We start from the raw sequence: 12138 nt of genomic DNA, 5'->3' as shown, positions 1-12138 counted from the left end.
ATAAATTATACTTACACACATTTTAGATAACTTTATCACTCCGACAATGACAATATTATCTCCTTCTATACACTAGAGCAATAAAGAAAAGCATACATAGTGATTATTATTCTTTTGTTTCTAATTAAACAATTTACTCTCAAGCTGGCGTGGCGAAACAAACACAGTGGATTTAAATTCCATCAAACAGATTCGTCTTTGATTAAAATAAGCATTCACAATGGAATCTTTTAGTAGAAGAGACCAAATCTGAAGTAGAGTGTATTTGAGATTAATAGAAAACATTACAATGATATACAAAAGACAGAGGGTAAAGGGAATGTGTTCCATGTATAAAAATGTGAGAGATTTATTTAGATGATATATTTTGTCTGAGACTGAATTGGGTCGCTTCCAAATTTTGAGAGATCAAATTAAGTCTTAAATCAAATTTTATTTTTTCATATCCATAAATTCGGTTTCTGATTAGTAAAATAGCAATTGTAACAAAAAACACGACTAATAAGAAAAGTTGTATCTCAAATATAATATACGTCTATGTTACTAAATTATCATTAGTTATAGATATATTCAATGTTAACATTTAAGAGTTAATAGTTATTTTGGCCCTAAATATGTAACGAGTAGCCACAACAATCTTTGAATGTATCCAAATTCTAAAACAGTCACTGATTGTGCATTTTCTTAATCAAAATAATCCCTCGTGTTAAAATGTTCCGTTAGTATTGTCATATCAGTCTCTCAATATACTTATTTATTATCATTTCAATTTTATAAATTTACTTATTATCATTTCAATTTTATAAATTTACTTATTATCACATCAATCAATATAGGAAAAGAGTTATTGTTAGTATTGAAGAACTATTTTAACATCAGGAACTATTATATTTATGACTAACACATTGCAAAATCAGAGACTATTTTAAAATTTTGATACATTGATGGATTATTATGAGTATTTTTTCCATATTCAGAGATCAAAACAACAATTACCTCTAACTTTTAATATTCGGAAATAAATTGATAGAATTAACAAGAGAAATATTAAAAAAAATAGTAGTAAATGAATCTAGAAATTCGTAGAGGACATTATATTTAAGATCGACAATATAAAATATTCTATAAAAAGGGACTACACACTACAAAGTAGAAAACATATTACAATGACATTGATTAAATTCAATTGACAATGCAGTAAGTGGAAACACAAATAATTTATAATATGGGAGTGAATTGGAGCTCCCAAATACAACAATACATAATAATCATCCCACAAGCATCATACAGATGTTATTATAAATCACAAATGCAAATCATATTAAAAACACAAACACGTAATTTTAAATCAAATAGAGATACTGTTGGGAATTCCTCTAAAGGTTAATCCATCTTCACTAGAACGATGAAGCAAAGTATAGGGCAATTGCACCGGCCCAGTTCGATTTTTCAAATCGGAATCATTGTTTCTTTCTGTGATTTTTCCTTCAATTTTGGCCAGCTTACTTCCAAACTTTTGAAATGCTTGCAATGCTCTTGAATCGGATGTCCAAAACTTAACATCCCTCTCTCCAAGGTAGATTTCATCAGAAGCATGTCTAGACAATATCTCAATCACAGAAAGATCAATTAGGGTTTGATATTTTGGTGTAATTGTTCTCAAATATGCCTTTTGAGGGTTTTTCACCATCTCATCATAATTCGGAGTTCCTTTCTCCGGGATCCATCTTCGACTAAGTGTTGGACGGTTTAGAATATAACCTCCATAAGGATATTGTCCAAAATTAACAGCTGCATGAAGAGCAGAAGCAGTCCATATGATAATGGAACATGATTGGATTAAATCTTGAATATTTTGCATCTTAGGCCACCATGGCTTGTCTTTCAAGTCACCATGACCTTTTTCTACAACTTCCTTCCACCAAGTTTGTAATTCAGTGTCTTTTTGTACTGCCTCATCATTTGGATAATACAAGGAAACATAGTCTTGGACCCATGACTTAATAGCATCCCATATCTCGAGTCCATCAACTGCATAAGGGTAGTCCTCGATCACAAGACGAAGGCCATGTGGAGACGATGGATCCTCAACGGCTAATCCTCTATATCAAGCAAACAATTTCTTATCAATAACAGTTAAAATTTTGTTATCAATTTAGCGACCAATTTTTTAAATTGGCCGCTAGATTGGTGGAGAACAACGTATTTCCAACACTAGCATAGCATAATTGCAATATGCATCCAATTTAGATGGTGGCGAATTACCTCTTGATAAGATCAGCCGGTAATGCTTGATCAGTGAAAACCCAATTCTTGTATGCTGCTGATGACATCTCAACAGAATTCGGCCCAGGTAAAAATGTTTCCTCGATTATTCCATCAGCATTAATTAGAGCATTTCGAGCAAGTCCGTTGATATTTATTGTGTCACGGAAATGGGGATCTAGCAACTTATTAATAGGGTGAAGAACACTAAGATGTCTGTTTGTTGCTATGATGAATGGCTCAACCACTGCATGAGTATTCAACCTAGTACGTACGAGTTGAAAAAAGTATTATACATTGCTTATACTAAACTTAATACTCATTTCGTTCCACAAAAACCGTTATACTAGGTCATTTCACATAGATTAAGAAGAAACTGCAAATGAAAAAAAAAATGAGAGAGTGAGTGGTAGATTTAGTTAGTAGGGGCCATACCAGTGGCTCATGAGTTGATGGTAGCATGAATCATTTACAATTACATGAGCCTTGGCCAATAGCCAAATTGTACTGTCAACACCTTGGTCTGCAGGCAAGATGACTTTGCTTTCAGCACCATACTTAACACCATTTGGATGTGGTAAACTCAATTCTATGGCCACTGGCTTCAAAGTTCCATCATCTTTTAAGAAAAGGATTGTCCTAGTTGCATAAGCTTTGGCATTTTTGTTTATCTTCTCCAAAAATGGCATGAATGCATCATGATAATCTAAGATGAATAATCTTTGACCATTAAGTGCCTGTTTCACAAGTTTAATTTCAATCACTTACTTTTCATAAATTTAAATAATTTATAAGCCAATTAATAATGACTTTTATGTGAAACATGTTTTATATTTATATCATTATACCTTTTCTACTGTGAGCCCACCTAGATTAATCTCCAAATGTTCCTTTTTTAATATACTTGTTTGATCACCATAGACAGCAATATCTAACGTGCTTTTCGGTGGGAACTCCTGTCAAAAAAATAATTTAATATGGCTTAAAAATATGGCAAATTCTATGATACACCCACTATATTTGAGTGTACCGGTACACTCACTCTTTAAATTCATAGTTAAATGAATTGTTTTTTGAAGAAAAATATTTTTTTTTTTATCATTTATAATTATAGTAACTAAATCTTATTCATCAAAAGTGTCAAAGAAATAATTTTTTATTTTTTTAAATTTTTATCACTCATAATTGAGAACATTCATTATTTTTTACGATAATATGTAAAAAAAGTTACTTTGATTCTTATAAACAATTAAATGATGTTTTTCTTATGAAATGTTGTTCTATAAAATATAAATATTGACAAATAGCTATTTAATACATAAAAAATGATCGTTCATTTATATAATTAAGAAGTAGGAGTACCGGTACACCTCATTTTGTGAGTGTACCGTAGAAGTTCTCTAAAAATATATATTAAACTGAGGAATGTGGAAAGCATTATTCATTAAGTGACATTACATTATTCATCATTTTACAACCGATTTCTTTCAAAAACTACAATATCAAACTCTTATCATTAAATTGTAACCAAGAAAAAAACTCTTATCATTAAACAGACCCCCTCATTGATATAGATACAGTAGATAAAAAAATATCATTGTTATAAAATAAAGAAAATTGTAAATAAAATTTTATGACTTTTGATGATCAAGAATAGATTTGAAACTTACTTGTAGAAGGCGAATCACACAAGGGTTTACTCCAGCAACCATCTCTCTTCCAAATTCTTCATCAGTCATCCATGCAGATTTGCTGACTATAAAAAATAAGAAATATATATATTAAATTGGATTGTTTCAATAAATGCACATGTTTCTTTTATCTTACTTAATATAAGTAAAATGTTACGTAGACACCATTTATTCTCATACACCTTTGTACATCCCAAGCACTAAGAAGAGAGAAGACGAAATGAAAGAGAAAGTGTGATTGTATGGGGTCCATATGACCATGTGTCAGATTTTTGTGTAGGTGTGAATGAGTGTATTATCACCTAAGGATGTATATGTATCATTACTCTTAATATAATGCTAACACAGATATTGTGACTTTATAATCTATATTTATGGGAAATGCTAACATTTGCCCTAAGGGTTAGGGCATTGGAAAATATGTTAATTTATTTTACAAAAGATTAATAATGTACCTCTGATTACATGTGGTGGTGGAAACTTGAGGACTTGTTCACCATCAGTGCGGAAAATTTCCTTGAGTACTGGTAAGGGACTGATTTTGCTCAATATATGTGTAGGAAGTTCAATTCCACCTTCAAATAAGTCACGCACTTCATCGAAGCTATCAAACTCATTTGGAGTGAAATTCAAATCAAAGATTACAGATTTAAACAAAGGTAACACATCTTGAGACAATGATTTTATTCCATATGTAAGGAAGTCAGATGACTTCAAGTGTCCAAAATTTTCATCTCTTGGAACATACATCACACCTGGTCTCTCACTTTTAGGATCTGTCAACAATAAAATATCATTAGAACCGCATTATTGTCTCTCATATTTAGTCTTTAAAGTATATGAAAATTAATATTTTTTTTTACCCTTTTTAGTTGGTTTTCGACCACTTCTAACCCTTCGAGGGTAAGGATGAGTGCTAGACCCTCCAAGGACCGGACGAGCAAGCTTGACATCTTCATCTGGATCACCAAGATCATTGTAGACATCATAATCATAAACTCTTTCCCATTCTTTTCGTTGTCCAGTACCATCTCCTCTTAGATTTTGCAATTCTTCTTGTCTGTAGTAGACTAATGGAGCTGGTGTTTGACTTGGAAGATATGTCTGTAACAAAGTCAATTAATTTGTTTTATTTACTTAAGAAAAATGTAAATGTATTTAAGGATTTGAAGCTTACATCATTGGTAAAGAAGATGCGATCTTTTTTGTAGTTTTTGAAATTGTAAATCCATGAATTGCAAACAAATTCAACGGATTCATGATTGGGAATGTCATCAAAAGTTACACTAACAAGAAAGAACTCATGAGCTTGCATGTAATTCCTTATGTAAAATGCTCCTGGGATTCCAAAATCAGCATCCCAATCAAAGTGAATACTAAATGCATCTTGTCTTGCTCCCAAGGTTGGTAGAGTGGGGACATGTTTCTCCAAAAATACTTCCTTTCCTACTAATCCCTTGCCATTTGCTACAAAAATAACATATTCCAACAAATAAATGAATCAATAAATTTAAAAGATGAATTCATGATCAAACATTAGTCATAATCATCATCAAAATGTACTACATTTAAAACTTTCGTAACTTTATCTAAATCCTTTTAATCAATCATTCTTTCTCATTTAATTATGTGTAAATTTGCATGGTATAAAAAGTCAAAAATAGCAAATTTATCTTAAAACTTGTACATTTTATATTGAATACATGTCGCAGTTCTATAATGTGTATTATTCTTATAAATAATTTTGACGGATGAATTAATAAATAATTATTATTTTCAATAACAAAATTATAATTTTTAGTTGTCTTAAACTATGCAATATTACATAGGATAAAAAAAACCTCTTATTTTAATCGTTCGTTTATCATTTAGATACATTGAAAGTACTAAAATTATCAAATAGTAAAGTCACCCAATTCATCTCCATAATCATTAGGAAAGAGTCACTTTTATGTATAATATTCAAAATCCTAAACATTAAAAAAGGGGTTTGTGTGAATAATCATTTTTTGAAGGGGTTTGTGTGAATAATCATTTTTTGACTCATTCTATGAATGACCGTTTAAAGAAGGGATTACTTTAGAATAAACGATGACCACTTGTATAAATAAACATAATTAATTGAATAAACAAATTCAAGTAGATCACACATGTATCGGCCACTAGTTTCTATCAAATTATTATTAGAGTGAACATCAAACACAAGACTCCTATTTTTGTTAAAATAGATGGTAAACACGACCTAAAACTTACATACATCGTTGTGAATTTTAGATTTAAATTCAGATGAAAGTGTTTAATCTAATGCTATCGATATTATTAGTTGAGTTGGCTAGACCTTACTAACAACACAAATTTTTTTCTTTTCAATAGGGAACAGCAAAAAATTCTTGTTTACTACTCCCTCCGGTCCTATTTACAAGAGACAATTTACTTTTTAGATACATCAAATAATTTATGTATTTGGTTTAGATTTTTGACTAGATACATACATTATTCAATGTATCTAAAAAGTCAACTTTCTCTTGTAAATAGGACCGGAAGGAGTATATAATTTATATACCATTGTGCGTCACCATTAATTTACTCAAAAATTATTATATTTTTTGGGTCTTCAAACCTCTAGTTTTTAAAGAAAGAGACTTTAATAATTTAAAGTTTAATTGAAAGGTATGTAAAATTTGAATAAAGATTGTACCTGTTAAAATTCAATCTTCAGGTATTTTGCAATGATCCGACCTTATTAATTGAAGTTCTAAAAAATTATTTATATGTATACTATATATTGTAGCATCATGTATTATTATTTTGTTTTAAATCTAGTCGACTTGATATATATATATATATATATATATATATATATATATATATATATATATATATAAAGTTTTCTCTATATATCTTTTAACGTTAACTAATCACCGTAAAAAAAATTGTTGAGCATACAAGAGTGATTTTCTTCTCTCAACCGAAATTTTTCCATGCATAGATCAGTTCAACTCCCCAACCACTTACTTAAAGGTTCAAAGTTTTTACTACTTGCATCAATCTATTATTAATCACAGTTAATATTTAACATGAGAATGTGGTGAGTTGGCTAGCATATTAATAATTTTGTGAAAATTCTGAAAGCATAAAATATTTGTCTCTTTTGGAATATGGAAAGAATTGGAGAATGAGTTGAATAAACGTAAATAACTAGGTAGAGATTACAAACCATCCGTCTTGGTAGCACTGATCAACCGCATGGAGACGTTGCGGCCTAAAAAGGCGGTTGCACCGTCAATTATCCCGCCGACCAAGCTGCCAGCAGCATCAAGAACGTTCCCGGCGGCATCAAGAAAACCACCTTGTTTGACAGACGTTACGGCGTTGAAGTCCAAAACATTTTTGGGCATCAACACCACAGTGCCCTTGATCTTTTGGCTATGATCCCTATCAAATATGCCAAACATCTTAGCTAATTATTTCTAAATCAACAATATTATTTGATGTAAATGAGAGAAAATAAGCTTAAAGCCTGTTGTGTTAGACTCTGAAGAAGCCAAGGTACTTATAGATGGTGAAGATTGGATTATAATCATGCTTACAAGTGTGTGTACAAATGGAAAATATTGTTTTAGTGCCATCACATGTCAAACGTGGAATATATCAAAAACATTCGTTAGAATGATGAAATGAACTTTTTATATATTAATTGCTGTCATGGATCCACTATTGTATATTAAATTGTAAGTTGTAATAGTATAATTATTTTTTAACTTGGGAATTCTTTTGACACGCATTATAAATGTTTATTTCTTATCCGACGGCGATAAGATTCTTGTAATTTTAATTTATTTTAAATTTTGTTCTTATCCTTTTGGAGTAAATTTCATTACGTTTCTCCTCGTAAGTTTAGCTTAGTTGGTAGGAACAATGCAAAATATAAGCGATATCGGGGTTCAAATCCCAGCCATCACCACACCAAAAAAAAATTACTACGTTTTTCTTACACCTGGAATGCTATAAGTTACATGTTATAATTTATGAGAAGTGTTATTTCTGGCTAAAGATATTTTCATAAGGATCTTTGTGAGTTTAAATCAGTTGGTATGAACATTTCATAATATATATATATCAAATAAAGCTAGGTTTAAATCTCAAACACTCAATTTAGTCATTAGACTATTATACAAAAAAGAAATATTTTCACGATTGACTCGCGGAAATAATTTAACATGGGTTGACCAGTTAAAATTGTTCATGGGCGTAAAACATGTTGAGTATGTAAGCTTAATATATATATATATATATATAAACACGTGAACGGCTCTTTAGCGATATATATCATTTGAGAAATGATATTTGTACAACCAATTTGTGACAACTTTTGTACAACTTTCTCTCTCATACTCACATGATGGTCCATTGTTTTTTACCGATAAGAAGAGAGAAAAATAAAGTTGTCATAAAATGGATGTACAAATATCATTGCTCAAATCATTTCTTATCATTATTTGCTTCTCACATATTTCCTTCACTAAAGATAATCGTGTTTAATATACGGTCGGATACAGAACATAGTACATTTTTTTATGATCAATTAGTTTAATGTCTAAAATTTCATCCATTAAAATGAGTAGTTGGAAAATCTAAAATTTGAACTTCACCTAAACATATGACAATATCCCAATCTTTTGCTTGTTTTTTGGTACATAGAAGAAATGGCAAAGTCATCATAAGCTCACACACACAAAGTGGAGGTACCAGAGTTTGAACCCCGATCAAGACGTCTGGTTTAACAATTTCGACATTTTTGTCAGTTGAGCTAGGAATTATGAGGCTCTCAATCTTTTGCTTTATATTCACGGAAACAAAAATAATAAGAACGTATGGAGATGCGGTGGATCGAACCCTGAGCCTTTCCAAAATATGGTACATTTTTTAACATATATTTGAACTTTGGTTTAATTTGACACAAAGACACAATTAGTTCCCTAAAAAAAGACACCATTAGTTCCCCGATCGATAATTAAAGGTAAGTGAAGGATGCTTTGATTTTATTTAATTTGACTATTTTTTTCTTTCTTTTTGATGTGTAATTCGATTAGTTTTTGTACAAAGTAAAATGAGATATATTAAACCAAAATGTAATAAATTAGTTATCCCATCTAATAATGATTTAACTATACTTTAATTTTTGCTAAAAAAAAAAAACTATACTTTAATTTGAGGGTCGTAGCTTTGTTTAGTTTCCTTGACCATTCGTCAAAAACTCTAATAAAACACTAGATATATTAAATGAACTTAAAAAGTTAACATTTGCTTATAATAGTAATCGGAGGAAGTAGTGTTTAAAGGTGGAAGCATACGTTATCTAAAATAACACAAAATATATTCATATTACAATGCACTCCTACGTGTTTGACCATTTCACCAATTATTATTTGAACTTTGAAGGTTATTGTTGTAATTTCGACATTAATCAAATTTATTTATCTAAAATAAAAAGAAAAGTTGTACTAATTTAAGAGGAAAAAACTATAACCAAAATTTAAGAGGAAAAAAATAATGTATTTATAGTTTCTCTAAAAAATATATTTATAGTTCATCATATGTTTGTGTTAATAAATAAATCTAAAAATAAAATTATTTGTGTATCATGCATGTATCACTTGTGCATGTTGAGCAATGACCTTATTTAACATAAAAATCAAATAACTATCTTTTTTATCATGAAGATCAATATTTGAAGATAAAGATTTGTGGAAAATGTCAAAAAGCCAACGCCCATCAATAACAACGTATCTCTGACGATGCTAACAAGATCCAATGATTATAAGTTCGTTGAAAACATGACTAATTGGATTTTTAGAAGTTAGGGTATAAAAATAAAATTGTAATGTCAATGAATATCCATATGTACGGGTAGTATGATATCCGTCCCCGTTTCGTTGGATAAGTATGGTACCCGTACCCGTGCGGGTATTTTGATATGGGTAATCCACGGATATTTAGATATCCACGGGTACCAACAAATTTTTGAATTATTTTCTTTATAAAGAAAAATACTTTTTTAATTACCTGCAAACTTAAACTTTTAAAGATCCATACATAATATATTCCATTCAAATTTCATAATCCATACCCTAAACCAACAAAAATCATGATTCTTACGTAATCCATACAAATTCTTAAAGTAAAATAAAAGGATAAAAACATCCAAAATTCAAATAAACATCCAAAAAGCATCAAAACCTCCAATTAAAAGCTAGAAAAGACTAAAATTCAAATAAACATTCAAAATTTCATATGAATTACAAGCTTCAAGAATAGAATTTGAGACACCTTATTAGTGCTTCTTGCACAGGCTTGTTGGTTAATAATATTTTGCCGATTCAAAAAAAAAAACTAGGGAGTTTTTGAGACACCAAACTCTTTTATACATTCACATGTCTATTTTAATAATTTACTTAATTTATTAAAATGTACGGATACTCGCGGGCACGAGTATCATTAAATCCGTGTCTGTGTCCATAAAGTAACGGATAGTTAAATACCCATTTATTATACTTGCGGGTACCCTTTAGCTACCCGTCTCGTGCCCATCACGGATTTTATCCATGGATATCCGCGGGCACGGATTTTTTTGCCACCTTGGGATACATTACTTCGTGAGTGTTTTCAGTGTAAGGGTATAAAGTATAATTGTCGAAAACAAATTGTGTTCACAACAAAGTGGCTCATAATTCTTCAAAAACAAAATGTCTCCTAACGTCCAATAAAAAAAAATAGCGAATTTTTGTCTTCCAACTTCACACTTATCAGATGTTCTTCATTTGTTCAAAGTTTGAATTTGGACGTGTAAAAAGGGGTTTTTTTTTTAAACTTTTGTTGCATGTGTTTGAGAAATGTGGAAGTTAAAAAAAGAAATTCATGAAAAATTATTGGGGGAAATAAAAAATTTCTCACTCCTAATGCCTCTAAACCGCTATGCTGTTGTTTTGAAATTTTACTCATGCTTGAATTCTATAATCCAAAAAACACATTAAGGATTTTAGAATCCAAACCATGCTAATATACCAATCGAACTTCCTCTGAAAAATTTAATCATCTTTATTAAGTTATGCAATAATATTTTTATTCACTTTGTAATCCTTTCTCATATATGGCCTCTTCTCTCCACTTGAAGATCATTTAAGACATAAAGAGCTCCGTTTGAAAAAGAACCATAAACCAATTGATTTTTGTTACATGTCTTTCCTTCTTTTTATAATATTTGTACAACCAATTTGTGACAACTTTTGTACAACTTTGTCTCTCATACTCACATGATGGTCTTATCCTCTCTCTTCCTTTTTCTCTCTCCATTGTTTTTGACCAATAAGAAGAGAGAAAAACAAGATTGTCACTAAAGTTGTCATGGAATGAATGTACAAATATCATTGCTCATGAATATTTCATAGATCTGAAGGTTGTTTATATGTATGTTGTAGGAACTATCCAAAATTTCAACAAGTGGAGGCATAATTATTTATAAATATTTGTACAGAAATATATAAGTTCGTAAGCGAAAAAATGATGGAAATTAATTAGAAATTATACCATTATATATCGAATTTTCTAATTTCATTCCATGAGAGTTTTGTTATATCCCAAGGTGATAAAAAAAAAAAAAAAAAAAAATACGACTAATTCTTATTCAAATTTTCAATCAGTACCCATATCATAATCTCTTTTCATGTTTATCTATCCTCTTTCTTGTCTCCATCTCCATTTCATTCTTTTTTCTCTTCCTCTCATTTTTTTACCCATTTTCGATGTTCCCAGCGGCGGAGCCCTTCAAAGGCTGGGGTGGGCCACGGCCCACCCAAAAAAATTAAAAAATCAACGATTATATGTCTATTTTGCGAGATTTTATGCAATTTTGTGTCGGTTTTATATTTTAGTTGATCCAAATTTCTGCAAAGTGGTGTAGTGGCCCACCCAAAAATTTAAATAATTCAATTATAGATCTATTTTGTGAGATTTTATACAATTTTATGTCGGTTTTAGGTTTGTGTTGATTCAAATTCCTGCAAATTGGTGTAGTGGCCCACCCGAAAAATTTAAATAATTCAATTATAGATCTAATTTACGAGACTTTAAACAATTTTTTAATAGTTAATTTTAGTGGCCTATCCTGACATTTTTTTCTGGC

The 12138-nt window shown here is 30.2% G+C and overlaps 1 protein-coding gene across 1 annotated transcript; it reads right to left on the bottom strand.

The window, feature by feature from the left end:
* Window positions 1–1150: 1150 nt before the first annotated feature.
* On the bottom strand, window positions 1151–7547 carry LOC11409882 (seed linoleate 9S-lipoxygenase). Its single transcript, XM_003612297.4, has 9 exons — window positions 7174–7547; window positions 5134–5423; window positions 4820–5060; window positions 4412–4732; window positions 3936–4021; window positions 3114–3221; window positions 2701–3002; window positions 2266–2529; window positions 1151–2102 (listed from the first exon to the last, which is right to left on the bottom strand). The coding sequence occupies exons 1-9, from the start codon at window positions 7409–7411 to the stop codon at window positions 1349–1351; spliced, it is 2604 nt and encodes an 867-aa protein (XP_003612345.1). The 5' UTR covers window positions 7412–7547; the 3' UTR covers window positions 1151–1348.
* Window positions 7548–12138: the final 4591 nt, after the last annotated feature.

The sequence above is a fragment of the Medicago truncatula genome, chromosome 5, assembly GCF_003473485.1.
Source record: "Medicago truncatula cultivar Jemalong A17 chromosome 5, MtrunA17r5.0-ANR, whole genome shotgun sequence".
NCBI lineage: Eukaryota > Viridiplantae > Streptophyta > Magnoliopsida > Fabales > Fabaceae > Medicago > Medicago truncatula.
Note: the sequence above shows the minus strand (reverse complement) of the source record. Positions and strands in the feature narration are given on the sequence as shown.

Coding starts and splice junctions, on each gene's coding strand:
- LOC11409882 (XM_003612297.4), bottom strand. CDS start 7,411: ATGTTTGGCATATTTGATAGGGATCATAGCCAAAAGATCAAGGGCACT. Junction 4,022..4,411: donor ACCACCACATGTAATCAGAG/GTACATTATTAA, acceptor TATTTTTTATAG/TCAGCAAATCTGCATGGATG. Junction 2,103..2,265: donor CCGGCTGATCTTATCAAGAG/GTAATTCGCCAC, acceptor TGCTTGATATAG/AGGATTAGCCGTTGAGGATC.